General features: G+C 52.1%; 13 protein-coding genes across 13 annotated transcripts; 5 read left to right on the top strand and 8 right to left on the bottom strand.

Moving 5' to 3' along the window:
- Window positions 1-65: 65 nt before the first annotated feature.
- Window positions 66-1455, bottom strand: PG998_008073 (alpha-galactosidase precursor; the record flags this gene model as incomplete). The annotated part of the gene is made up of 3 exons (XM_066874889.1): window positions 66-584; window positions 628-971; window positions 1188-1455. 3 exons carry the CDS (start codon window positions 1453-1455, stop codon window positions 66-68), a joined length of 1131 nt encoding a protein of 376 aa, XP_066730834.1.
- A 926-nt stretch (window positions 1456-2381) lies between these two features.
- On the bottom strand, window positions 2382-2835 carry PG998_008072 (uncharacterized protein; the record flags this gene model as incomplete). The annotated part of the gene is made up of 2 exons (XM_066874888.1): window positions 2382-2694; window positions 2777-2835. The coding sequence occupies 2 exons, from the start codon at window positions 2833-2835 to the stop codon at window positions 2382-2384; spliced, it is 372 nt and encodes a 123-aa protein (XP_066730833.1).
- A 1698-nt stretch (window positions 2836-4533) lies between these two features.
- On the top strand, window positions 4534-6435 carry PG998_008071 (cytochrome P450; the record flags this gene model as incomplete). Its single annotated transcript, XM_066874887.1, has 6 exons — window positions 4534-4735; window positions 4829-4914; window positions 4982-5776; window positions 5868-5969; window positions 6035-6166; window positions 6241-6435. The coding sequence occupies 6 exons, from the start codon at window positions 4534-4536 to the stop codon at window positions 6433-6435; spliced, it is 1512 nt and encodes a 503-aa protein (XP_066730832.1).
- A 1632-nt stretch (window positions 6436-8067) lies between these two features.
- PG998_008070 (uncharacterized protein) lies at window positions 8068-9462 on the bottom strand (the record flags this gene model as incomplete). The annotated part of the gene is made up of 3 exons (XM_066874886.1): window positions 8068-8560; window positions 8656-9053; window positions 9142-9462. 3 exons carry the CDS (start codon window positions 9460-9462, stop codon window positions 8068-8070), a joined length of 1212 nt encoding a protein of 403 aa, XP_066730831.1.
- A 1473-nt stretch (window positions 9463-10935) lies between these two features.
- PG998_008069 (uncharacterized protein) lies at window positions 10936-12524 on the top strand (the record flags this gene model as incomplete). The annotated part of the gene is made up of 2 exons (XM_066874885.1): window positions 10936-12361; window positions 12448-12524. The coding sequence occupies 2 exons, from the start codon at window positions 10936-10938 to the stop codon at window positions 12522-12524; spliced, it is 1503 nt and encodes a 500-aa protein (XP_066730830.1).
- A 406-nt stretch (window positions 12525-12930) lies between these two features.
- On the bottom strand, window positions 12931-13485 carry PG998_008068 (uncharacterized protein; the record flags this gene model as incomplete). Its single annotated transcript, XM_066874884.1, has 1 exon — window positions 12931-13485. The coding sequence occupies one exon, from the start codon at window positions 13483-13485 to the stop codon at window positions 12931-12933; it is 555 nt and encodes a 184-aa protein (XP_066730829.1).
- Window positions 13486-14430: 945 nt separating this feature from the next.
- PG998_008067 (uncharacterized protein) lies at window positions 14431-15874 on the bottom strand (the record flags this gene model as incomplete). Its single annotated transcript, XM_066874883.1, has 4 exons — window positions 14431-15102; window positions 15160-15366; window positions 15419-15758; window positions 15813-15874. The coding sequence occupies 4 exons, from the start codon at window positions 15872-15874 to the stop codon at window positions 14431-14433; spliced, it is 1281 nt and encodes a 426-aa protein (XP_066730828.1).
- A 915-nt stretch (window positions 15875-16789) lies between these two features.
- Window positions 16790-19107, top strand: PG998_008066 (Hsp70-like protein; the record flags this gene model as incomplete). Its single annotated transcript, XM_066874882.1, has 7 exons — window positions 16790-17064; window positions 17115-17314; window positions 17452-18379; window positions 18437-18444; window positions 18513-18640; window positions 18717-18981; window positions 19043-19107. Coding segments are annotated over 7 exons (1869 nt in total), but the record flags the coding sequence as incomplete, so codon positions are not given.
- A 330-nt stretch (window positions 19108-19437) lies between these two features.
- On the bottom strand, window positions 19438-20796 carry PG998_008065 (uncharacterized protein; the record flags this gene model as incomplete). Its single annotated transcript, XM_066874881.1, has 2 exons — window positions 19438-20403; window positions 20458-20796. 2 exons carry the CDS (start codon window positions 20794-20796, stop codon window positions 19438-19440), a joined length of 1305 nt encoding a protein of 434 aa, XP_066730826.1.
- Window positions 20797-21008: 212 nt separating this feature from the next.
- On the top strand, window positions 21009-21917 carry PG998_008064 (uncharacterized protein; the record flags this gene model as incomplete). The annotated part of the gene is made up of 4 exons (XM_066874880.1): window positions 21009-21020; window positions 21201-21262; window positions 21377-21539; window positions 21639-21917. The coding sequence occupies 4 exons, from the start codon at window positions 21009-21011 to the stop codon at window positions 21915-21917; spliced, it is 516 nt and encodes a 171-aa protein (XP_066730825.1).
- Window positions 21918-22972: 1055 nt separating this feature from the next.
- PG998_008063 (uncharacterized protein) lies at window positions 22973-23746 on the top strand (the record flags this gene model as incomplete). Its single annotated transcript, XM_066874879.1, has 1 exon — window positions 22973-23746. One exon carries the CDS (start codon window positions 22973-22975, stop codon window positions 23744-23746), a length of 774 nt encoding a protein of 257 aa, XP_066730824.1.
- A 558-nt stretch (window positions 23747-24304) lies between these two features.
- Window positions 24305-24610, bottom strand: PG998_008062 (uncharacterized protein; the record flags this gene model as incomplete). The annotated part of the gene is made up of 1 exon (XM_066874878.1): window positions 24305-24610. The coding sequence occupies one exon, from the start codon at window positions 24608-24610 to the stop codon at window positions 24305-24307; it is 306 nt and encodes a 101-aa protein (XP_066730823.1).
- An 18-nt stretch (window positions 24611-24628) lies between these two features.
- Window positions 24629-25117, bottom strand: PG998_008061 (uncharacterized protein; the record flags this gene model as incomplete). Its single annotated transcript, XM_066874877.1, has 1 exon — window positions 24629-25117. The coding sequence occupies one exon, from the start codon at window positions 25115-25117 to the stop codon at window positions 24629-24631; it is 489 nt and encodes a 162-aa protein (XP_066730822.1).
- Window positions 25118-26447: the final 1330 nt, after the last annotated feature.

The following is a 26447-nucleotide window of genomic DNA, read 5'->3' as shown; positions in this document are numbered from 1 at the left end:
GAATTACGATCAAGATTTATCCTAGCAACCATCTCGTGTTTGGATGTCGGCCTGTGTCATGTCAGTCAGTACAGGTATGCAAAGACTCGACCAAAGTCAGATGTCACAAACTCACCGTCTGCAGTGTTGATACGCACGGCGGCGGTATCGTGTCGCTTCACCCGCAGCATGACCGCGCTGGCAAAGACGCCCAAATCCTCACCAGTCCACATATCATGCACGAGGTACGGACCACTTCCAGCCCCAGTTGCCTCCCGAAGGCCAGGTATCTCGTCAAATACCAACTCCATTTCCCTCTCCTCGTCCTCGGTGTTAAGCACAAAGGCGTGAACGCCCCGGGAAGAGCTGCCGGCCCAGTAGTCCGCCGGGTGGGTCTCGTTGCCAACACCGTCCCACCGGTACGGTATGGCGCCAGCGCCGTAGACGGCATCCTGGTTGAACGCGATGAGCTCCTCGTTTTTGAGGATCGCGAGGATTTCCGGGAGGATGGCGTCGAGCTTGGTGCCGATGATGAGGGGGCTTGAGCGCGGCCCAGAGGGCGAAGTGGCTGCGGTTTTCCTCCAAGGTGAGGTTGCCGTTGCCGACTTCGAGCATATCCCAGTCATTGTGGCCCCAGAAGCCCGATACGTTTGCGTAGAAGGCGGCCTGGTTGAGGATGGGCATCAGAGCCTGGCTGTACTGGTATGTCCCCGTCCAGGCCGGGTAGATGTCGCTGAACATGCGCCAGCTGTGACCTGTCGCGTTGCCCCACGACACCACGTTTGCGTGACCCCAGATGCAGAGGGAGTACTGGATCGTGCGATTCTGGGCGAGGAGGGCGTTGCGCATGCGGTTGTACCGCGTGGAGCTGTTTGAGGTGGACCAGTCGTATCCTGGAGGGACATTCCCGTTAGGAGTGCCTCCATTATCCGGATACATGTAGGGCACATCTACCCATTCCTGAGGGATGTTGCAGTTGTCGTATTTGAGGTCTTTCTCAGGTTATCATATACGTCGCCTTAGTCTTTGTCTTCGTTTGCATTGGTGAACTAACGAGGGAGTAAAGACTTACAGTCAACCCCCCACTCGGACCACGCTGCCGCGTCGGTCTCTTCGTACCCCAAAAGAGCCAGGAAACCCCCCACAAGTTTGCGTACCTGAGGCGGCCAGTAAGCTCTCTTCAGTATATACTGCGAATGTACACTCACCGGCGTCACCGTATATGCCCAGCTTCAGCCCTCGAGCATGGATTTCGTCCGCAACATGTCTGATGCCCTGGGGGAACTTGTTAGGGTCCGGGATAATCCTCTGCGTAGAATTGTCTCGCGTGGTCCCTTTGGTACTCCAACAGTCGTCAATGTTAACATATTTGTAGCCAAGTTCCCGAAGTCCAAGGTTGACCACGAGGTCGGCAACTTGAACGAAAACATCATCACTTATATCACAGGCGTATTCGTTCCAGGAGTTCCAACCCATGGCGGGCAAGCGACCAGTGCCATCAGGGCTGACTAGAGAGTCGCTTACGCCCAGGAGGCTCAGTAGGAGTAGGGTTGAAAGCATTTTGCGACCCGTCATATGGTGGGTTTGGTCGTTGATGGACAATAACATATTACCAAGCAGGTTTGGGATAAACGCTGGTCTGATTCGACATAGTGCTGGTAGCCAGTTAAAGGTAGAGGCATACTGGAGAAGAAGAGAACTGTCTTCGTATATGTATGGCTTATAGTTGTTCGTTGAGGAAAGAGAAACAACGTGCGAGCGACGGGTGTGTAGAGCGACAAATGTTCCACCAATCGGCCTCGGCTAAGTAGATGGATGAATTACCCCGAGCAACCACTTATACAAGGCGACATCGCCAATCCAATCACGTAGCTGGCAGAGACTTCCAGGCTCCTCCAGGCTACCTGTTAGTTCCATAGTAATTACGTTAGGACAGTGGGAACAATGCAGATGGCGTATCCGTATTAGAAACAAACATGATCAGCAAGACTAGCCATCCACGAGGGCAGTATACATGATTTTCATCAAGGCGGGTTATCTAGACTCTATCCGCTTTATTTAGATTACTTAGCAGAAAGGAGCCTGGATTCTGTAATCGTCTGATGGCCAGACGAGTATTTTAAGGGGCTTGTCCCGGTAGTGAGTATTACTTTGGAATATAAAAGTATATAGAATTCCCAATGATATACATCGCCGCCGGATAGGTGACTAGACGGACGTGTCTTCATCGCACAGAAGCAATAGGGTCAGTGTCCTGTTGCTGTAGTTTCAGAATAAGATATTAGAGCAATGTGAAAGTGTTCCAATCAGATGCATTTGCCTACTAAGTAGGTATCGAGCATCGTTGTTGAGTATTTCGTACTTTGCCTCTCTATTTGATAGACACCTTCAAGAGACCCGTTCTAGTCCAGCTGCTTTCTCCTAAGCCATTCTCCCACGAGCGGTGCGGCGGGCATTCTTTTTCCCCGTAGGGGGCCAGGAGAGCCTCCGCTGGGGCCTCCGTTGGAACCTTGACTGAAATCGAAACCAGAACCAGAACCAGCTCGGTTGTTGTTGCTGTTGTTGTCGGAGTCTCCTACACGTTCGCACCGCTCTCCGGCTTCGTTACCACATCGGAGAGGCAACAGGCAACAGCCATCGGGGTCCAGAAACTGTTCTAGGCCGTTCGTACCCTTGCCGACGGACTTACAGGTAGGACCATCGGGGAAGCCACAGCTAAATAATTGTTCACCTCTGGTCAGCTTTGGCCGATAATACGACAAAAATGAGGTAAGCATAGAGGAAGTCACGGACTTACCCATTCTTCGATACGACGCCGACAGCGAAAAGAGAAAAGACGATGGGAAGGAGCTTCATCTTGAGTAGTGGTATTGGCTTCCTTTGTTGAACGCGGTGGTGGGAGAAATAAAAGGACCTGCCGGCAGGAGTTGACGAGAAAGGTACAGAACAGATTGGTTGGAATTGAAGATTTGGACCGGCCTGGACCAGCATGAGGTAGATGATGGAGCGAGAGAGCTGTCATTTATAGCTTGCGTCTTCCTTTCGGAACCCGGCCTGTCCCTGTCTCATGTTTCAAACCATCTTATGTCTTGGCGCTGCCAAGATCCGACAGCTTGCTAGCCTTCTTTCTTAAGGGGGCTCTAGAATCACTTCATCAGAGTCAATCAGATCGATTCCCGCTCATTTCTTTCTCAACCACCGCTTTGCACGCCCTAAGTGGAATGCACGTCCTCTATTCTCTTGTTTTTAATAGTGGCGGAGCTCAAATGCCACCCACGAGTTCCATCTGCAAACAAACCACGAAGAACAGACTTCGCAGCGATTTGAACACGGATAGACTCAAGATAAAGGAGAGGTGGCCAGCAGATCTCGTTACACCAGGAAGCGTATCCTTGAGTTCGGTAAAGTCGTAGTTGGAGAGCTCGTTATTCGCAAGGGTAGGTGACGAGGCGGGTCATGAAACCAGACAAAGTATATTGACGGACGATGACAGGTTATTTCGACGACAGTGTTGCCTTTGCTTCGGCTCTCGCTTCGTCTTCGACAGCCCCTGATGGCTATGGCCTCTTGTAATGTCCCGATGGTGACACCCCCGCCTCCTGGAAACGTCTTACTGATACCCTTGGCAGGTCCCCGCAATGCGACCCCTGGCGGCACGGCCGAGCCGCATCCAGCAAAGTCGACGCCTTCTATTTGACCCATACAATAAAGATCAGATCCCGGGGATATGGACGCGGAAAACGCACCACTAACAAGCCACAAAAACAAGTCTTCTAGATGTATCCGCCCATGTCGTCGACACCTGGTTGTCCTGGTGTCTTGTTCAGACCAGTAATTGGTGGCAGTGGCAGTGTAATCAAAGGTGGTCTGTGCCACACAGAGTAGAATTTTCCTATTAGTATATTTATACTTTTTAAGCTTTAAGCTTATAAGGAAAGAAGAGTTTATTTAGAAAGGGGGACTCTATAGTCAGTTATATATTAGTTGCAATTCAACCTTCTTGCTGTAGAGATAAGATGAGCTCTTGATTCTGCCACGAAGACTGCGCACCCCGTCAGCCGCAGCCAGACGCTAGACTGCACGACACCAAGTTTCTTTATACACACAGCCAGGTCAGAGTGGGACGTTTGACGAACAGCCGTGCCATGCCCTAGCAGAAACAACCGCTTGCCTCTTGTTGGCAATACTGGCCGCCACAGTATTGAGATAAATGGAGTATATTTGCTGGCAGTGCTGAATTAGGAATAACGCCCTCGGCATCGTATCTCGATTCCTCGGTAAGATTGGAGATCTGTACTGCGTTGCTTGGATTATGGAGTGTTCCCGCATAACCCACCAATCAGCGCTGGAAACACTCTGCATACACGATTCCGGCATACACCAACAAGAATTCCAACCCAACAACACGATAATTCGATCGAACGACCTTGTAGTCAACGGCTTTCTCCGTCCATGTCGCAATTATGCAGACTCAGATACTGGAGTTTCGTGTATTCATGAATTCAAGTACAATCTAGCAACTCTTCCCTTCTTTGTCACGGTCTAGACAACATCATGATCGTATCCTCACTATTTTCGCATATTGCAATAGGGCTTTTGTTGATCCTTACATGCCTTATATTGAAGAGGCGCTATGCAGCCGCCATTCGTGATATTCCGGGTCCCTTCTTTGCCTCATTCACAGGCGCATGGCAGGTCTATAAGCTCATCACGGGCGACCAACATGTGGCCATGATCGAGTTGCATCGCAAGCACGGTATGTCAAAAACTAAGGAAAGGAGAAGAAACTGAAGACGCCCAGTCTCTCCCCACGAAGTCGATCAGTACTGACCCGAAGTGTCGAACACAGGACCATTTGTGCGCATATCCCACAAGGAAGTCAGTGTCGGAGACCCGGATGCCGCTAGAGAAGTCTTGCAGGCGCATTTAAGAAAGGTGCTTTCGCAGTATTCCCGTGTCTGAACAACTCTTTTGGAGTGAGAAATTAATTATCGTTCACTAGACCGACTTCTACTCTGTCTTCAGCTTGCCCGACCATAACTACGTCAACCAGATGTCAGAGTGTGATCCCAAAGAGCAGATTCGGAAGAGCCGCAACGTGAACCCAGGCTACGCGCTCTCCAACGTCATCCGTTCAGAGCCGCAAGTGGACGAGCTGATCCGCCTCCTCGAGCAGCGGCTCGACGAATGCATCAATGCCAAGCAAGCTGAAAAGCACGCCGGGATCATCGACCTGAACCGCTGGCTGACCTACTTCACCTTCGATGTGCTCGGCGAGGTGACCTTCTCACAGGCCTTCGGCTTCCTGGCTGCGGGCCACGGCATACGCGGCACGCTGGCCAACTCGCGCTACCTCATTGCGTACCTGGGCTTCGTGGGCCGGTACCCGGCACTGCACCACGCGACGCTCGGCAACCCGCTGTTGAGCCGGCTGGGGATCCAGCCGACGTCGCACATCTTCGACACGGTTGAGGCGGCCATGGCGGACCGCACCCGTAACCCACACGTCCGTCGCGACATGATGGCGCAGTGGGAGGAGGTCCGCGCGACGCGCCCGGACCGCATGGCCGCCGACGAGGCCGGGAATGCCGCCCTTGCCAACGTGGGCGCTGGCGGCGATACTACCAGTGCCACCATCCAGGCGTGTTTGCACTTTGTCGTCAATAGCGGCGGAAGTGATAACATGGGGTTCCTGCACAGGCTGCGCGAGGAGATCGATGGGGCGCAGGATAGGGGTGAGCTGTCGGAGACCATCTCTTTCGCGGAGACGCAGAAACTACCGTATCTGCAAGCCTGCGTAAGTCAATTCACTACCATCGACCGAATATCCCGTGCAATTGGGGATACACGCCTGCAACCAGAGACTTACACTCTAAGGAACATGGCAGATAAAGGAGACCTACCGGTGTCATCCGGCATTTGGCTCAGCATACGCACGTATCGTACCGACTGAAGGGTTCACTGTTGGAGACAGAAAATTCTCTTCAGGGGTAAGCCAAGCCCCCTTTTATACACATTTCTTGAGACCTGGAAGAGTCACTCACAATGCGAATAGACCGTTCTCAGCGTTAATGCCTGGGTCATTAACACTAGTCGATCGGTCTTCGGTGCAGATGCCGACACCTTTAACCCGGATCGCTGGCTTGACGCTATAGAGGTAAAGAGAATAGGCCCCTATCTTATGCATGTAAGTCGCCCGTGCCCAAATCTTTACCTACTTTACTGGAAGTATATCATGACTTAATATAACCTTGTATATAGTGGGGCACTGGCTATAATCAATGTCCCGGTCGAAACTTGGCAAATCTGGAAGCCTGCAAGGTAGTTGCGCAACTGGTCAGGGACTACGATATCGAGCCCGTTCAGCAGGGTGGAGGATTCACTTTCAGTAATCGCTTGCTCTGTCTTGCCGACGATCACTTGTGCCGCCTAAAGCGGCGTGGTGAGGCCGGGTAGCTAAATGGGATATGTCGAGCCCCTTTTGGCCAAACAAGCGCTCGCACCGGGGCTACACCAACACATATTCCTCCAACCAGCCATCCCCTGGCCAGATAACCGCTATCGAGAACCATCAATCCAAAATTGGCCTTGTTCTGGAAGGAGATGGAACATTGAGCATAACGAAGAGTGGAACTTGATCCCAACTTGAAAGACTCCACAGCCGCAGAAATGGTCTCGCTGGGCGAATCGAAGTTTGCGCTGTAGCCGGGGTGGGTTTGCTTTTGATAGATTGCCTGTGAGTACTGCTTGGCCATGTTAGGGCTCAGCAAGCGACAGTCGGGATAAAGCATTAAATCGAACCAATCCTGCGGCGAGTTTAACCTAATCCCTGGCCTCCATATGGGTTTCTCGTGAATCAATAACGGATGACGCAACCATAGAATCGATCTTCCCAATCGTCACATCCATGAGACCTAACAAACTCTGCCCATTGGACGCGCTGAGTTTAACATTGGTGGTTTTTGCAGCTTTATGGTCTGGATCACATAGTGAATTCCATCCTGTCAAGTCGGGGAAATTGACTTGGGCTTCACCAAAAGACATAGCGGACCAGTCAACTACCCAAGAGGGGAGATTGTGAGGGTTCTGGTCTCAGGTGCAGTGCACCAAGAATTCCAGGGGAACATGAAGTTCAATCATTACTCGGGTAGCCGATTCGAATATATCAGTAACAGGTTTCGCATAGTCCGGGTCTGGCATGTTGAGACCCATTTCGCTAAGAACACCATGAAATCCGAAGATCATATCGGTTGGAATGGTCGACTTCAAGTTACAACCGACCTGTCCCAGCATGTGCCATTCCAAGCCAGATGATAACCCTATCGGCCTTTTTATCTGTTATTCAGTACGTTAAAGTTAAGAAGTGCTTAGCGGCAGAGTTCATGATATCAAGCACATGAGATTCTCAGTGATTTGGAGATCGGATTGTTCGGGAAGACATACAGACCTCTCCAATCAGCTTTACCTGGTGCTCTCTTTCCTTACGACTCAAACTACGCTGTCGCTGGCCAAGACATATAGCATCCACGAAAATTTTCTGACGCTGAGGGGAATAGCGGAGATTTCGCAAGGCATCGTGACAGTTCGACGTCACGGGGAGCACCCTTCCGCCACATAGTACAGGACGTGGATCTTGCTGACTACCCCAGACATACGACAGCGCCTCGAATGGAAGTGAATCGAGTTCGTTGAGATCGACTTCCTCAAGTTCACATCGTATCTTTGAGGGACGTAACACCGCGGGTGCCAGTGATATGATCCGAATGGAAGTCGAAGATCTTAATGGCTGATGCTCGTAGAGTGGAACTCCGAAAAGTATTGCGTGCTCGTATAATGAGGCCATCATGGATACGTCGCTTGCGGATATGTTTTCAATTTATGGAAAGAATCTCATGGATGATGGCGATTAGCTTTCGGAGGTGGAATGGTGATGAGATTGGAGCCGCAGCCTGACAATATTTCGAGTGCTGCTTAACAAGTATTACAATCAGCCGCGGGAGGACGGGCAATGTAACCTACCCCACCCCTCGGTATAGACTCCTCGGTGTGATTTAAGTAATGTGACGAATTGGAAAGGCATGAACAAAATTACAGACATGGGAAATTATTTATGACCAGGCGGCGGCCGTTTGAGTTTGAACCGGATTCCGTGAATCCTCCTTGCACCACAGTGACCTGTGTTGTACGAACAATGCCGCCAGCGAAATCCGTGTGGCTATCTTTTGACGGTTTACGTAGGTGCTCAGTTGACTCAGAACTGCTCAACCTGTCCATTGGCACACCAGTCTCGATATCGAACGCACTGTCGTTATTGCGCTTCCGCGACGAAGGAGGATAAGTAGAGCGAGGGCCAGCCGGGTCGTGACTGGGCCCGGTGCCGGATATGGTGCTTCCGAAGATCTTGCGAAGGAGAGACGACTCCTTGACGATGCGTGGGAGAATCGGGGCGCAGGCGACGATAAAGCCGCACGTCATCTCGGCTGTGCACCATAGTATGACAGGGGAGGTGTAGTAGAAGACGTCTTTCTCTGTCGCGAGGGCAAGCGTGTCGACAAGACGGAAGACGGAGCAAACCACTCCCCTACGCAAGGCCAAATATGTCAGCATCGCCTAACTCAAGACACACGATAGTAACCAAAATAAGAAGAAGAAATAGATATGGATAAGAGCGCTTACAGGAGACCGAGACTGAAGACAAAAGCAAGCCCAACCTTCTTTTGCATCGACAGGTTCAACGACCAGACCACCTTCTGCGGCAGCAACACCATGATAACGTCGGTGATGAAGTGGGTGCTGGCCGAGACCTTTTGCAGGATCGGAAGGGGGAAGCATTTGGCGCCGGCGATTTTGGTGACGTCCCAGATGGCCTCGTGGGGGATGCACTGCACGTTCAGGAGGATGGTGATAACGACGAGGACCACCGACTGGAGGACGACGATGAACATGGAGCCCCACCAGAAGTAGTTTGTTTTCCACGCGCCGGGCGGCACGAAGATGCGAGACCACTCCAGGGGGATGGCGACCTTTATGATGCCCAGCGCGATGGAGTAGAAAACGCCGAAGAGGAACGCATACTGCTCGGCAAACAATTAGCTTTTCTGTCACTCAAAGCTGCCCCGAGCTTAATAGTGGCAGAGTTCTGCTTTTTTGTTTTTCACATACGTATAGTGCTGAGATTTCGGACTCGACGGTGATATCCCAGGCGTGCACGAAATAGCCCGGGTACTGAAGCCACATCAAGTCGGTCCAGACGGCGGCGACGAAGGTGGCGTAGGCGCCAATGATCAAGAGGTCTTCGGCCTTGAGGGTCCTCAAGATGAAGAATCGTCCGTACAGCCGGGCGGCCACGGCCAGAGTCGAGACGATTAACATCAGCAGGACGGCCCCGAGGCCCAGAGCATTGTTCTTGTCCGGTGGGTCGGCGAAGTTGGAGACCATGCCATCTGGAGGCTCGAGGCTCGGGGCGGAGAGGTCGATTGCCATGGTGTCAGGAACCTGCTTGACGACACTATAGAAAGCAACGTTCAATGCGGCTGATGAGGAGGAGGAACATGGGAGGGACCGCGTTGGCTTGAAACGAGAGATGTCAACGAGGCGACCTATGCAGAGGACGGGAAGCACTCGGAGTAATATGAATACCACACGGACAGTTCAAGCAAGACGTCTTGGACTGACTGCCGGCAAAACACGGGAAGAACCCCAGGGGCCGATCGCGATGGATTACCTAAAATGGGATATGCGAAAGAACATGGCTCGGAAACGCCAGGAAACAATAGTCTACATAACCACGTTACATGGTGCAATGCGAGCGAAGCATCTCTGGCATATAGCACGACTGGTAATGCCAGTCGGGTATTTTGGTTTTATGGCATACAAAACAACGGGGGGGGCGCGGGAATAATGGCGGGTAGGGCGATAACAAGGCGATAACAGGGCTTTCCGGCGGGGCTTGCTATGCTCACGGACGGCGATTTCGATATAGACCAGGGGGCTCATCTCAGGAAAACTTTAAAAGTCGTTCGATTCAGCGAGTTCTGCAGGGAGGACGATCTTGACTATCAATTCATCTTCGGCCAACTTCATGCCCGCCAATGGTGCTGTAGTCCGGAGGCTTAACAACAGGGCCTACAGGGCCTACGGGGGCAATCTAGGTGGGACAGCCTACCAATCGGCAGTAAACCCCAGTAAACCTAGCGCGTCCCGCCCCCAGTTTTGCCCCCAAAACAACCACCGAAACGATTGCGGTTAGCGACATCCGAGAGAGACCCCAGTCGGCTCCCCGAGTCATGATCCCCGTGACCCCGTCTTTGTGCCTTGCCGCTGCCCAAATCGCAACAACATCGCCCCCTGGTTGACTAATTTGGGCATTCATGGTTGAAACAGGCCAACACGAACGAAGGAGCCCGGTTTCTGATCGAGTAACAGCGGCTGAGCGGAGACCCCGAACTTATCAAGACGACACAGTCCATCTGCCCATTGCAAAGGATGGCTCTCCAGAGGGAACTGTTGACCAGATCAACCGCGCGTCTACCGCAAATGGACGATGGATTGAGGTGGACTTGATTGTGATACCCCTCAGGTTACACCTCCCATCAATGCAAGCAATGCAGATAGCAATGTGCTAATGCAACCGTTACCAGGCCCCAGAAATACCTCACGTAACTGCTAAAGGCACGAGGCTAGAGCGCTATCAGGCGGGGGTAGAGACCCTCTTGTCTTTTGAGGGGATTAGCAAAGCATGAACGATGCGAATGGAGCACTGCTGTGTCGTGGGGCGATGGCCTGGTCGGTTCTCGCCCCGAATCATTGCTAAAGTCAATCGCTTAAAGAATCCCGGGGCCCGGGGGTAACGAGAAATGGTACTCATGAGCATGTCCACCATACTATCGAAGAGGTCCAATTGGTTTCGACATCCAGGCCTACCTAAACCCTAACACCACACAAACACTCGCAACCATGGTCGTGACAGAGCGCGAGCCCAGGCAGGAAGAGCACAGCATTCGTCCTACTGGATGGGAGAATGATCCCGAGGAAGAGAGGTTCCGGCTCTCGCTCTTCGACCCCATCATCCTCGTAGTCTACTGCCAATTCGCCCTGTTCTTCCGTTTGGACGATGCCCATAGAGACCGGGCAGCCGAGGTACTGCAGCAGGGTCTCGAGAAGACGCTCAGTCAGGTGCGCCATCTGTGCGGCACCCTCAAGAAAGACGATGGCGGCGGTTTCTCTTTCGTCAAGAAGAAGGCGACGACCGTGCGATACGTCGTCAAATGGCTCGACGGGCCTGAGTACCCCTCCATCGACGACATGGAGAAGATGACCTTCTCCGCCAAGTCGCTGGGCGAAAACGACGGGGCCTTCTCCATCGACGGCATGCCCTACGGTGAGGGTCGGGCTGAGTCTAACCCCAACAACAGCCCCGTCATCTCGGGCTACCAGCTCAACTTTGTCCGCGGCGGCGCCATGCTCAGCTCGCACATCCACCACTGGGCTGCCGACCTTGTGGGCTGGAGTAACTTCACGCGCCAGCTCGCCGAAAACTGCCGTGCCGTCTGGGACGTCAGGGCCACTGGCGGCGCGCCTCAGTGGCCGCCGTGGGACCCGGCGTGCATAGACGTTTCACGCTTCACCAAACAGCTACCCAAAGACCAGCTGATAGATGGCCCACCCGTTGCCCCTCGTCATCCCAACCTGCCCCCGGCTGACAAGTGGGAAGCTGTACTATTCCACCTGCCCAAGAGCAAAGCTGCCGAGTTGAAGGCGCTGGCCCAGCCGTCGTCGCCAGTCGAGGGAGGGCAGCCTTGGGTGTCTACGTACGATGCCATGTGCGCTTTCGTGTGGCGGCACCTCACGCGCGTGCGCGTACCCTACTACGACGCCGACCTCGCCCAGCAGGCGCCCTGGTTCGGCGAGTCGGTCGACATGCGGCCGCGGTTCCGGAACCCGACGCCGCCGGCGCGCATGATCCGGAATATGTTGACAGGCGGGTTCAGCGAGATGGCGCCGGCCTGGGTGCAGCTGCCGACCGTCGGCGAGTTGGCCGCGACCGAGGAGCAGACGCCGCTGTCACACATCGCGACGTACGTGCGCAAGCTCACCAGCAGCGTGACGCAGGAGATGGTCGAGGGCGTGCTCGAGTACATCGCGACGCTGCGCGACCAACAGTCCATCAGCTTCAACCTCATGGCCAAGCCGCCCATCTCCCTCTTCATCACCGACCACCGCCCCGCCGACGTCACGGCCTGCGACTTCGGGTTCGCCCGCCCGTTGACGCACCGCTTCTTGACGCGTGGGTCCGTCTCGGCCAACATGGCCTTCGTGTACCCGCCCCAGGCGAGTAGTGACGGCGGTGACGACGATCAAGGCACGATATGGTCCATTGGAAGTAAGTGGCACACCCCAACTCCGACTAGCGGCGGAAAGCAAATCTAACTTCGAGGTATTGATGGCTAACCCGTTAACTTCCTACAGTGGAAAAGGACCTCGTTACCAAATTGCGGGCAGATCCAGAATGGAGTCAGTACTTCGAGTACAGAGGTGTCGACTAACTAGCCCGTCCAATACTCTGGGAGGTTTCAAACGGTGGTTTGTTTGGAGATGCACCGAGATTGAAATGATGTAGAAGCAACGCAGTATACCATGACTATCTAGCTGGCGGAAATGTCATACTTCCAAGCTATATCTCCCTTCTCTCAACCGTGAACAAGAGTGCCCAACCCCGAAACATAGCAATTGCAGTCTAACGAAAAGAATCCGCTCATCAATACGCTCGTCTTATAGTCCCAATGAGCCCCGCATTGGGTACCTGTCGAGATGTTAGCCACTAATCACTGTCACCTGAAGATCCGGCTTATAGCTCACAGTGTATATGATTGCTGAAGAGCGTGATGGTAGAGTTAGCCAAACCCCCTAAAGCAACTAGCAGACTTTTCAAGGTGGAGGGTTGGAGTCTACTTACCACCCGTCAATCTTCTCCGTGGGTCGTCGGCATCCCGGACAGCGCTTGAACTTCTTCTTCACCATTTCCGCCCCCTCCTTTTCCTCTTGTCGCCGCGCCTGTTTCCGCAGCTTCTCCTCCTGTTCCAGACGGCGTTGCTCCTCGACCCGGGCCCTCTCCGCCGCCAGCCGCTCTTCCTCGCGGCGGCGCGCCTCGGCGACCTCGAATCGGTCCTTGGCCGCCTCCTCGGCGCTCATGATGGACTGCCGCAGCACCGCTTCGGCCTCGGCGATGCGGCGGTTAAGCGCGACCATTTCCGCGTCGCGCGCCTCCTCCTGGTCCTGCTCCCGCTGGACCTGGCTGCGGAACGTGGGGTCCGCCAGGTACTGCTCCCACTCGTCGCAGGTGTGGTCGCGGTGCCATTCAGTGTGGTGGGTGAAACAGAAGAGGCGGTCGCAGCCGTCGCAGAGTACGACGGGCTGCTTGGCGCCGGGCTGGTGAATCTGTCCAGATTCGCAGTTTCTGAGCGGACACCAGACGAACCGGCCAATGGTGGAAAGGGTTTTGTTCATTGCGTGCTCGGCGTATCTGCGAGTATGTCAGTCTTGATCCTTCCGATGCCACTCGATATTCCATAGAGAGTTGAGCTAGTCACTGCGGGCATCACTTGCTTTCTGTATTTGGCCATGGGAAGGAATACCTGTGCGTCGTTAGGTGCAAGCCGCTCAGGACACTCGGGACAACTGATATGCTCCATCGTGTTCTCCTCGAACTGGGCCAGTAAAGAAGACTGAATGCACTCTATGCAAGCCGTAGGGAAGTGGGCGCAAGTGCTCGTGGTGCGACGCTGAGGAAATTCTGCCAATAGCTTGTCCTCGAGGCATATGCTGCACTCGCTTAGAGCAAGGTCTTCAAACGACGGCTGTTCTACTTCAGCGTTAGGCGATTTGCCACGGTCGGAAATAGTATCTGCATGCATGTTTGTAAGTTGCAAGTCATCGGCGCTTTTGGCCATCTCAGTTGAAAAGCCCGACAACTCGCCTTCGCAATCAGCTCCTAGTCGAGACTCTTCGATGTCTCCTTTCTGACGGCGAGTAAAACGCGAGAACATTTTGGCTTGATTTGGGGGATTTTGCTAAGTGTATTCTGGGAGCAGGGTTGATGATGATGGTCGGATGATCTCATTGCGACCATCAAACTTGAGGGCGTTGACGGTTTTATAAACATCTATGCTCAGAGCAACCCGAGGCTGATGATATACACTGGTACGAGGTTCCTGGATACTTGGGGATATTTCTGGAATGCGCAGGCCGTCTCGGTCGTTCCGCTGTTGATACCTTAGACATCACAGTAAGTACTCAATGCTTGAGCAGATAGGATAGGATAACATAAAGTAGGTGATTTTCAGCTCCATTTCTCATATCTCTCTATGCGATCGACAGATAATTCACATCTAGCTGACCCCATAGCTTCGTGTCTGATTCCCAGTCTGGTAGGCCCACGTCCAAAATCCATCTTCAAATCATGTCTTTGTCCAGCTGTAGACCTTGCTGTGATGATTTGCAACGACAGAACCGCGCAAAGAATTGTGGTTCTTTCTCATATTCATGAAAGAACTCAGGGTAGTTTCTTTTCCATGTTACCAAAAGAGATTGCTTCTGGATGACTTTATACGGGCCGAAAGTGTCGTTATCTTGTATTTTTCTCATCCTGAGGCCTGGTGTCATGGCAAATAATGGAGCCAATCGTTTCGAACGATCTTGTTGAGTCTCCTCAAGCCGGACGCAGCGGTGGTAATCTGTCAAATCGAAAAATTCTGACCTCTCGTAATCAATTTGCGATATGTCGCCCCCAGGCTGCGGCCTGTAATGCTCAAGTTCGATCGCGAAGTCCTGTCTACTGCACATCATGTTCTCTTTCAAAGACAGTGCCCGATTCACAATGTCTGATAGCAGAGCGCGAGAGGCCTCGAGTTCTTTCTGGTCCTGGAGGAACATTGCCATGTCATTCTCAAGTTCCGAGACCCAAATCTGTACGCAATCCTCCCGTCTCGACAGATAGTCTGGAGTTTTGGTCCAGCCATAGTACGCTTGTGCTTTCCACGACCGCATAGCGTATAGAGGGACTTTGTCTTGGTGCAAAGACCTTTCTTGTGCTTCGATGAGGTCAACTGACCCAGACCCAATAGCCTGAAGTCCATTGTGTAGGATTTCGTGGGTTAACCAGTTGAATATGCATACACGTACAACATCCTCCTCGGTGCCATGGAGACGGGCTACGTCATTCAGTTTTGGATCTCGTGACACCAAAGGAAAAATATGTCCGAAACGTTCTGTCTTGTGGAAAGCCATGGCGATTTTCAACGCTTTCTCAGATGCAGTATCGCACTCAAACACCGGCGTCGCGTAGTTACAGATCCACTGGTCCACTACCCCGATCATCCGACGGAAAGCCTGAGTGGACATTGTCAGTGTAGTAAGGCGCGATAGCGAGACTTGGGCTTACCTTGCCTGCGAAATCTGACGTGAGATGAACTCGATGATCTTGCAGACTGAATATGTGCTTCTGTGTCTCCACGAGGTCTCTCTGCGTTTGCCAAAGCTTCTCTTGAGCCTTATCAAGGTCCATACGAAGCTTTCGGCTCTCGTCCTCACATTGTGCACGCACCGAGTTCACAGCGTTGATCACATTAGACCATGCATCAGATTTAGGATACAGTCTTTCTTCTCTGGTGATGTTTGGGGCACTCGCTTCGGGAGCTTCATGGTTCTCGAGCTCAGTGCCTACCGGATCGATTTCGAAACTGGTCTCTTCGATTTGCTGATGGAGGTCTGTGTCGTGATTTCTGCATATCGTCAGTTATCACATATCTTATAGTATCTGGGATCGCTTCCAATACCGTGAACCATCTGTGGTCGAGACCCCAAGACTTTGTGACTCGTGGGGATATGATCCTGGCATAGAGGGCGTTGTGTGCTCATCGAGATCGCCAGGCTGTGTGTGCCCACAGTGATTTGCTCTCTGGTGCCGGTTCGATGAGCTAAACTTGCGGGATTTCTGCTTCTTCCCCATAGCTACTGCTCCTGCTCCGGCAAACAGCCTGACGAGGTAATTCCATGGGGGGAAAGCCATTGGATGTATGTTGCGCTTGTTTAAGATACGACTGATAGCTAACAAGTTCGAGGATATACAGTATTAAAGTATAAATTCTTTACTAATACTTTATATTAATTAGTATATAAAGCAAACCTGATTGTACTACTTAAGATTTACTAGTCATCCTTTTCTTCTAGTTTCAGATTACAACCGTTATTTCCAAGTTCTTTTCCTCTAGCTGAACCGGTCTATTGACATGCCGCCTTTTAGCTTAGATACTTGCAGATTGCAGAGACGAAGAAGCTTTTGGATCTAATGGTCCTTACTCACTGCAACATACTCCTATGTATTCCAGAAAGACGATATTACTTTTGTTCATGCGCCTAAGAAAAAAGCCACTCTTATATCCAATGGGTGATTCTGGGCAGACACCTGGACTCCTTATTGGAACTGCGGTTCTTTTATGTACCAACCCTGTATGTCTTACCGTGGATCCTAGTCCACAAGGGCTAGATGAGACATTCTTTCAGATATGTTACTGTAGCACATATTCTTCTTTTGCCTTTGAAAGCATTCTTTCTGGTCTTTTTATTTCTAGGCTTTTCCACCAGAGGCCATCTTCCCCAATATGCTTTGCTATGAGTATAAGATCGAACCTCATCCCCAAGCGAAGAGAATTAATTATTTGGTGTACCATATTCCTTCTGTACAGCAATTCCCATCATACCAATTTCTCCTCTGATACTGAAGAGAGCTAAGTTGCGAGAGTATCAAGCCAACATGTCTTTAGGCGTTGATGATCAATCGTCTGATGATGACCGAACTCTGGTCATCGCCATTGACTTCGGAACTACCTATTCTGCAGTGGCCTATAGCATGACAAACCGCCCAAATCAAATAATCCCATGCAACAGCTGGCCATCAAACAGTGGCGATAATGACCAACCACAAGTGCCTACCACTATTCGCTATTTCCCAGAGCGTCGTGGGTTCGAATGGGGGTTCCAGATCTCAAATACCGTCCACCCAGACGAGATAATGCACTGGTTCAAGTTGTAAGTCGTTGAAACTTGTTTCGTGTCAAGGTTCTTACTAACAACAATAGGGGTTTGCAGAATTCCGACAGCAGACCAGACAATATCCAGACCATGTTAGCCCATCAGGATGCGGATCGTTTAGTGACAGATTACCTCTCTGGTCTTGGTCAATACATCATGACCTGGATTGAGAAAACTCTTGGATCTAACCAGATAGAGATCTTTACCAAACGGTCGGCGATACAGTTTGTGCTGACGGTGCCTGCGGGTGAGTATCACACTATCCCAATTCCTAATCTACATACATCCAATCAGCCAGAAGAAGACTTGGGGTTTTCTCTCCATCCATATATTGACCTTAATACTCGTTATAATATTTGCGTATCCAAACTGACGTTCAAATAGTGTGGGAGGACCTTGCCAAGAGAAGGACACAGCAAGCCTTCGAGAATTCGCGTCCACTTGGTCGGCTTGGTGGTGTCACGATGATTTCAGAGCCAGAGGCGGCTGCAACCTATGCTCTGCACACAATGTCAAAGGAAGATACATTGGAGGTTGGGCAGTCTTTCATACTCCTGGATGCCGGTGGAGGTATGGTTGCGAATTCCGTGAACGCGCATATTGATATTCAGTCGAACCTGACTAACCACAGCTTGTCAGGCACTGTCGACACTATTACCTACACCATCACCGCTCTCCATCCTATGCTTCAAGTCAGAGAAGCCACTGCAGGCGCGGGAGACTTCTGTGGCTCTGCATTCATTGACAAAGCCTTTGCCGATTATCTTCAAGTTACACTAGGGAACGAGGAGGGTTTCAACAACGAGGTTTTGGGACGCGCTCGTACTAATTTTGAAGAAATTGTAAGGGGTACTGGGCTAAAGCCTATCATGGAACATACCGACTTACTAGCTGAGCAGGCAAAACGTGCGTTCGATCATTCATTTCTGCCGAACGGCCGTTCGACAGTTGCCGTTCCTGGGATGAAGGACAACCAGGCGGCTGGCCTGAGAAACGGTAGTTTCACTTTGCGAGCCGCTGATACCTTCACCATGTTCGAGCCGTACATCCTTAGAACCATTGCTCTGGTCAAGAACCAGATCAGGACCGCCAATGTTCCTATCACTTCTGTCATTCTTGTCGGAGGCTTCGGTGCCTCTGGCTACCTGCGAGAGCGGCTCAAGAAGGAGGTCGAGGACGACATGGAAATCCCAGTTCGTTTCTCGAAAGACTCACTCATGGCTGTCGTCTACGGTGCAGTGATGAGAGGAATGGCAAATGCGGCGCCGGAGAAACATACTGTCCTGAGGGTTGTCGACAGAGCAGCCCGAAGGTATGAACTCTGTTTTTATATTTGATGTTGATCATGTGCTAACACTAACGTAGTAAGCTACAAGGGTTGTCCATGCGACAACTGCGCAAAACTGGATATCCCACGAAATGATTCACTAGCTAACCTTGAACAGAGCATTACGGAACCGAGTTCTCCGTTGTTTACGATGCAGTGAAGCATCGCGAGCTTGCAAACAAGCGATCGTGGGACGGGCTGGACGGATGCTGGCGTGTTGATACCATGAAATGGTTTATCCGATATGTATGCGTTGATTTCATAAAGGATGTGTACACCGATATGACACTAAAATACTGACGCACATCTGATTCTACATCAGGGAGACCGAGTGGCTGAGGACAGACCCCATACACACCATTTCCGCCAGACTTCCCGAGTTGCTTTCGGTCGACCGCAGAGGATCTTTCTGACCGTCGATTCCGACAATACGTCCACTGAGGCACCACTTGCACGCAACGACAACGTGAAGATCCTGTGCCACGTGGTGGCAGATCTCAGCCTCATACCTACCGAGCAGCTCCCGGTTCAACGCGGACGAGATGGTTTCGATTATTACGTACTTAGCTGCGAGATCGAGGCCGTTTGTAAGTACCGCATCCCAACCCAGCCAAAGGCTACCAAACTAACCGACCAAAACCTCCACAGACAGATCGGCAACGACAGAGTACACTCTGATCCACAACAATGTTCGCTATGACACAGTATCTTCCGAGTACGTCTAAGGTCCTGGAGTTATGGTTAGAGAGGATTGATATGATACGCGCAAGATGCAATGGGTGTCTTATAGCACCAACGACGGCGATTACTTGGATAGAGAACGCGCGAGGCTCTGCAGCAAGGACCCGAGAATGTCTGTCCTGAGTTTTTGACTGGAATTAAAAGTTTAGATTGCTTGTGGTGCGAGCCTGAGGGAAACGACAGAATAGATTTACTAGCTAAGATTTGACATATTTGCCTACACTTCGCTCTGAACGGGTGTACAGGACCGTAAACAAACCGCCAGCGCTGTTACGGCCTCCAGCTTCCACTCTTTGGGTTGGTTATTTGCCATCTGGGTACAGAAGGAGACCGTCTCTCCGGCTTGCGAATAATATGGGGATCTTGTCGTTCCCTGCTCTTTTCTCTCTTATATTTTGCCCAAAGACATATCCATTGTAACTGTCTCTCCATGCTACCAGGCGTCTCTGCTTTTCAAGTACCTTGGGAGCTCTCAAGCGGCGCTCACTAAGGCTTACGGATCTTGAAGAGAGATGAGGTGTGACAGCTGCAAGTAGTTGGGGCAATCTAGGCCCGCTTGTGTCGAATGTATTTGGGAGTATTCGCAAGTTGTCTGTGGAGTCTTGATATTCTTCCCACTCAAGGTCCATCTTCATAGATTCCAGCTGTGGGTTTTGCTTCCCTTTGTTGGCGTCTGAGGGGCTAAGATCGAAAAAGGAAAGGTTGTATTGGGCCGTGGCCATCTTCAAATTCTCTTGCAGCTCCAAACCGGGCTTTATGATCCTGTCCCGAATGGAGCCGACGAACTCATCCCAGTTGTGGCCCTTGAGTGAGAACATCCCTATGCCTTTCGCGAATGCGGACGATGTCTTGTCGATGAAGATCTTGCGGTTGTCCTCATAGGAGGGAGTGTGGATCAGGGCATAGTAGGAATGCAGTTTCCATTGCGACAATGTAATAGGATTGAAATATTCATCAGTTTGCATCGCCTCTACCGATTCATCCAAGGCCTTGATCAAGGGGAAACTGTCACTATAACCTTGATGAAAGATGGCAGGCGTAAGCCAGCGAAGGAGACAGGCCTGAATGACCTCGTACTCGGAATGAACAATCTGAGCTGCAAGTCTGAGACCGATATCCTTATCAAGGGCGTCCCTGAGAATCGAGCCGCGTTCAGGCTCAGCTCTTTCGATCTCAAGAGCCTCGCGAAGCTGAACTGGGTCAACCAGGACCGGCTCGATATGGTTATAGAACCATATATTTACATCGCCCAGCCATTGCCGGAGACCCTAGTCATTATTGTTAGCATCGAAACCTACTCCTGAAGATACTCTGGAACTTACTTTTGCTGCCCAATCTGGAAAAAAGGGCGTCATTCTTGGTACAGTGTCCATACGTAGTGTTTCTTCTTCATCAACGCGATTCTTCAAATACCTAAGCCTTTCACGAAGCTTTTGGTTTTCGTCCTCCAGCCGGACTATGTCGGAACTCTGTGCTTGTGGACCTTCGGGGTGTCTCTCTGGTTCCTGAACCTGAACACTTCGTTGCAGTTTTCTGTTTTGCTTGTTGAGCCGATCGAACTCAGCTGTCATGAGCTCTGTTGCATTGTCTGCCATGTTAGTGATGTCCTCAACCGCATCAGCAACTTCAGCCCAAAACGTCTTTTCTGCTTGACCTTCCATTGTGGTCGATATGTGCTCGTATCTGTATTTCCTTTCCAGGCTTAGTTTTGTTGTCTGGTGCGATATCGCAATTCATGTGAAGGTTTTTGTAATGACGTGAAGTCAGGCCTTATATGCATAACATGGGATTGGCACAAACAAAGCAGCATGTTTGTCACTTCTTTAATCCTTGTTGCCATTTCTTTCACTCCGTTTATGCGATAGCGCTCACAATGCTGAAAGCAGTGAGTTATATAGTAAAATATAAGGTAGAGGCGTTTATTAAACGTAAGAACTCGGGCGTGAAAGAGTATGTTGTGAATATCAATGGCCACAATGGAGGGTAATATAGGTACCGATTGGCCAAAAACTCTTGGCATATGGGCTTTCCTCGCATGGATACTGATCCTGTATCCCTCTTCTAGGCCGAAGATGATAACATCACGCGCGGCAAAGTCCTGTGCCGGAAACGATGCCTTCGCTCCTGGTACCTCCAAGGTCTATATTCTGACGTATAGCTTCCCCTCAGCCAGCCAAAATCTCGCCGTATACAGTATCACGCTGGAGTCGATCATACAACGTTATGTGATACAAGGCTTAGTATAAGGAGTGGTGAAGCAACATATGCAGAGTACGGTCAGCACGTCGACGCCCCGGCAGACGCGTATTTGTTTGGTGCGAAGACGGGCAAGATGGCCATGGCGGCGTTCGGTTTCCGGTTCGCCCGCATGCCGCGGACCCTGATGGCGCGCATGCTAAAGAGCGTGAACAAGACCTAGACGGCGGCGACATCGTCTTCTGAAATGCTTCAGGAAGCCGAGAAAATTCCTTCCATCGCTGTGATTGAGGACACTCATGTTTAGAAGAAGTCAGCCAGTCCCAAGAAGTCGGCCGGCGCCACCAAATGCCCTGAGCTACTCCAAAATCGGATCAACGTCACCAACAGACCCCTGAGCCAGCTCACTGGGGAAACGACGCTCGATGACCTTACCGTCGACTTACTCATGGCCACCGAGGTTCTCAACGACATCCGCACCGTGCTGGGGCTCACCATTGATCTGACCAGCATCCTCTTCTTCCCCAATATCCAGGCCATGACTGCCTACGTGGACGGGCAATTGGGCCTGGGTGTTGGCGGTTAAGTAGCAGGTGATGATGAAGACGATAAAAAGTTGCCTGTGTCGCGTGGCGACCCGGGCATTATCGATATAAACACCCCTAGAACCGTGCCGCCCACCACGATGATGGACGAGTCCGCTCGTCTCACGATCACTAATGCCCTGGAGGCCTTCCGCGAGACGCAACTCACTACGACGCAGCTTGCTAAGGTCACGCAGAGAATATGTTCTGGCTGGACATGATGGTGGGCCTATTGGAGGGGTGGTGGCTCTTTGAGGACGGGCGAACATGCACTGGTCAACGGGAAACACTGGCAGCGTGTCATGAAGGGGGCCGGCTTCGCAGCCGTTGAGTGGAGCGATGGTGAGTCGCCAGAGTTGAAAACGGTTAGATTGATTGGCGCATTCCCAACCGCGAATGAGGCAAGCAGTGATCCCAATGGTGGTGTGATGGTGATGATTTGACAAAATGTCCCGAGAATGCAGCCACATGAACTAAACCCTGCGATGGATGAGGTAAGCAGCATTTTGAAACGGGGGCAACTAACATATCTCGGCGATGAACATCGGAATGACAGCAGACATTGGAAGTTTCTTGATCCTTGGGATCCTGCGGCCTCCCTCACGCACAGTCTTAAGATCGGTGGACGCTCTAGAACATCCCTGGAGGTAAGCCCGCACTTTTCCGTGATCGATCCTACGGGCTAATGAACTCCGAATTGAGTTGGAAACGGATGGGACGAAAACGTCTAATGCAGCCCCGAACACAGAGTCGGGATGCTTTCTTGGGTGACAGAACCTTAACGGACGTCGGGAAGCCGCTGCACAACCACAACGGTCTTGCCAGCATCATCACGGAGTTCATTCTCGTGGGTAGCACCCCCAGAGAGGCACTTCGTATAATATAAATATCATTGGGAGTCTCCCAATATCAACATGACTGGATCATCACTCTACTCCCCACAACAGCCACAGCATCCAGCATCACTTTCGCACATCCGCTAAGCACATCACACTCGTTTTGCGACCACAAAGCCTCTCTCTCGCCAAGACTTTTCCATCTAACACAAATCACCAAGATGAAGACCACTGCTATCCTCGCCGCTTACTTCGCCGCCACTGCCCTGGCGGTGCCCACACTCGAGAAGCGAGTCCAGTGCCCCAAGAACGATGCCCAGCCTAACGGGTACCTCCCCACGGACCCCAAGGATACCGTCTCGCCCTCGCTGCTGCTGCAGATCTCGGCCAAGGAGCCCAACAAGAAGTACGCGGCAAGCAACACGGCCGAGATCACCCCGGGCGACCAGTGCACCATTTTCAACCTGGACCTGCCGGTGAAGGACACCAAGAACAAGGTGTGCAACCTGGTCTTCGACTTGCCTGAAAACCCCACCGCTTCGTTGTCTCAGAGGGCCTTGGCCAAGAAGTCAAAGCTGTTGGGCGATTACGATCACGACCACTTCAAGCTCCACCATGGCAATGGCGAACACCACAAGAACCACCCCCGCCTGTCTCTGCCGACGCCGCTCGCCTCGTCGCTCGATTTCCTCTTTGACGGCCCTGGCCACTTCAACTTCACGGGCTATGCCATCGGCGTCGGCGGCGTCGCGGGCGAAAGCACCTACGCGCACCAGCCGGAACTCGGCCCCAACCCGCCCAGCCCCCCAGTCACCATGACGCCCGGCAACAGCTATATCATCAACAGCGCACCTTGCGACTTGCCGGCCAACTTGACCAGCGTTAAGGTCAGCGGCAGCCTGTGCTCGTCTGACACTCACCTCCGTTTCGATAACGGCATCCTCGGCACTTGCCCCATTGGCTTCTACGTCGTCCTGACCGATATCAAGAAATAAAGGGGGTATCTGCTTCAATGCTTTGGTTGCTGCGAATTGGCGTGTGAACCGAAAGGCTGGCTTGTCAGTGGCTTCTCTGTTGTTACAGTTCTTTTCCTTTTGTTCTTGGTGGACTTCCATCTGGTTAGTATTTCCCTTTCTTTCTAGTGTTTGCTGATAGCAGTGGCGATTGGCATGGCTCATAAGACTGTTTACCCCCTGTTGGATAGACATAGGTGGGGCTAAAGGATAGGTGCTCTTATTATTGGTCTTTTTCTGTGCATAACGTATACATATATTGTTATACAGCTTCCTCTATATATTTTATATCCATAACTGACTGCTCTTTACCCTTGACTGTCAGATACACGGGTTGATGTCACGGTGACGAGGTCACGCTGCTTCGGCCAGCAAGAGCAAGGATAAATTGCATATCAGGGCGTATAGTTTGCTCATAATATTCTTATATATAAACTAATGGTATTACACAACTTTCATAATCATCATCCATCATTATCAGAATTGAATTCAACACATTGAACCTGTGCCTTGCGTGTATACCGCATATAGTCATTTGTCTCATGCCCAACCCACCAAGAACAGTGACATGAGTAATCCGGTGACAACCAGACCAAAAGTACCGGAGCCCATCTGGGCGGACGCGGCCGTCACAACCGGTGTAGGAGTAACGTCGCCGTCCGTAGCACTAGTCGATGCAGCGGGCGAAGTGACAGGCGCGGATGGCGACTCGCCGCCGCCGCCAGTGGCGGTAGCTGAGGATAGGGCGGGGGGGCTGGCCGGCGTCCGTGGTGGTGGGAGCCGCAGGTGCGGTGCTCGGCGGCGCCGGGGGAGGGGCCAGAGTCGAGGTCGCCACAGCCCTGCCATTCTCGTAGTAAACTGCAATCACGCCAGCCGGGCCTGTGGTGATGACCGAGCTGATGCTCGGAGCGGGCGCGGCAGTAGTCGGGGCAGGCGCCTCCGTGGTGGGCGGCGGGGCGGGCGCCGCAGTCTCCGTGGTAGGTGCCGGAGGCGGCGGTGGCGGCTGCGCCACCGTAGTTGGGACGAGACCCCGGTGACGGTGGGGATGGCGTAAGGGGGATCGAAGAGGCCGAAGCGCTGGCAGGCGGCGCAGGGACTGGCCCAGGCCCGGATCTTGTCGGGCGCCGCGAGGATGGGATCGCAGCGGGAGTCCGTCATGGTCGCGATGGCGGACTGCTCGGCGGACTGCGGACAATCGGTGCCAAGATCGCTCAGTGAAAGTTGCTTCGTCTCCGTGCCACCCACGATGGTCGAGACCTCGCTCAGGTCGAATGCCCATATGGTGCTGGTGGCCGTAGGCTGCACAATAGCGCCATCGACAGTGTTGGTACCATAGATTGTGGGTATCAGCATGTACACCGACGGGGGATGTGCTAGTAGATTACGAGTGTTAGTAGCGTATACTAATGAGAGAACACTTGTTCGGCATAAGTAAGGGGGAAACATACAATGTGTAACTCAGCGCCGTATCGACATGAGTAGGGGGTATGTGAAGTCATTGTTAGTGGGCCAGAAGAACAAGTTCACCGTGCCGGCGGACCTATGACCAGTATTAGTGTTCAGGCAGCTTGATGCAGCGAGTCTGCATTGGCGACTTACATGCTGCAACTCTGGTCACAAGAATTGTGAGTGATAATAGGAGGGGGAGTCGTGGTCGTACATGTCGGTGTCTCAGTGATGGTGATAGGGATGGTGGTCTTCTTGGTGGTGGGAACGGTGCTATAAATAGGCACCGTGACATTGACGTGTGATGTGGTTGACTTGGTACTGGTCTTAATGACGGTGCTGATTGTGGTGTTCGTGCAGTACGAAGTCAGTGTCGTCGCCAGGGTGCTCTCAGACGATAGTGGTGCAACACTGTAGCCTTTGCCGGTCTTGTGTGCTGTAAATGCATTCGATGCAGTCGTTGAGAGAGTTGTTGAGTGCTGTTCCGCCTCTGTCACGTTACGGAACGCCGGGGATGGCTGTTGGGGATGGATGCCTTCGTCATGTTAATGGATGCACCTACTTTGAGATCTGAGATTGTTGTGCTTCACTTACCATATGAAGCGTCCGCGCCCAGCACGAGTAAACCCGCTGCGAGGGTCGATAGTCTCGAGGCGGACATGATAGGCGTAGTTGCGGTATGTACGAGGTCTGGTATGATCTAGTTGCTTATACTATCCAATGGCAACGAAACGAGCGTGACCCAACGATGCACAATAACGAAAGTTGAAGATGGGATAGCAAAGTAGAGATGACCGAAGCTGGAAGAGGAGCAAGAATTAAGAATGGCATTCAATATGCTCATCCTTCCAACCTCCGCTGTGCTGGCAGGCTGACGCGCTGTTGACATGGCATGGCATGCCGCCAACCGAACGATATTGGCGGTCACATCTGGCCGTTAAGCGAAGGCCCTCGGGGTTGCAGGCAATTTGCGTGCGCGGAGATTTTGTTCCTGCGTGGGAATGCCGTCATGCCGCACTCCAAGAGTCCCAAAAAGGAAGCGAGCTACAGCATCTGGCAACTAGCCGAGTTTTCGGCCAACGAGGATGCGCTAAGGGGCAGGGATCCCGTAGTATGGGCAACACTTCGCCGGCCTGATTGGGCTGGGCGGTAATAAGAACCCGAGAGAACGAGCGTTGCAGGGGCTGAACAGTCGTCCATGACGTGATAAGCAACAACGTCGCAATGGGATTGGCAA

This window comes from Apiospora kogelbergensis, assembly GCF_038363985.1.
Source record: "Apiospora kogelbergensis strain CBS 113332 chromosome Unknown utg000005l_segment0_segment0, whole genome shotgun sequence".
In the NCBI taxonomy this organism is placed as follows: domain Eukaryota; kingdom Fungi; phylum Ascomycota; class Sordariomycetes; order Amphisphaeriales; family Apiosporaceae; genus Apiospora; species Apiospora kogelbergensis.
This window is presented reverse-complemented; position numbering and strand designations above follow the sequence as displayed.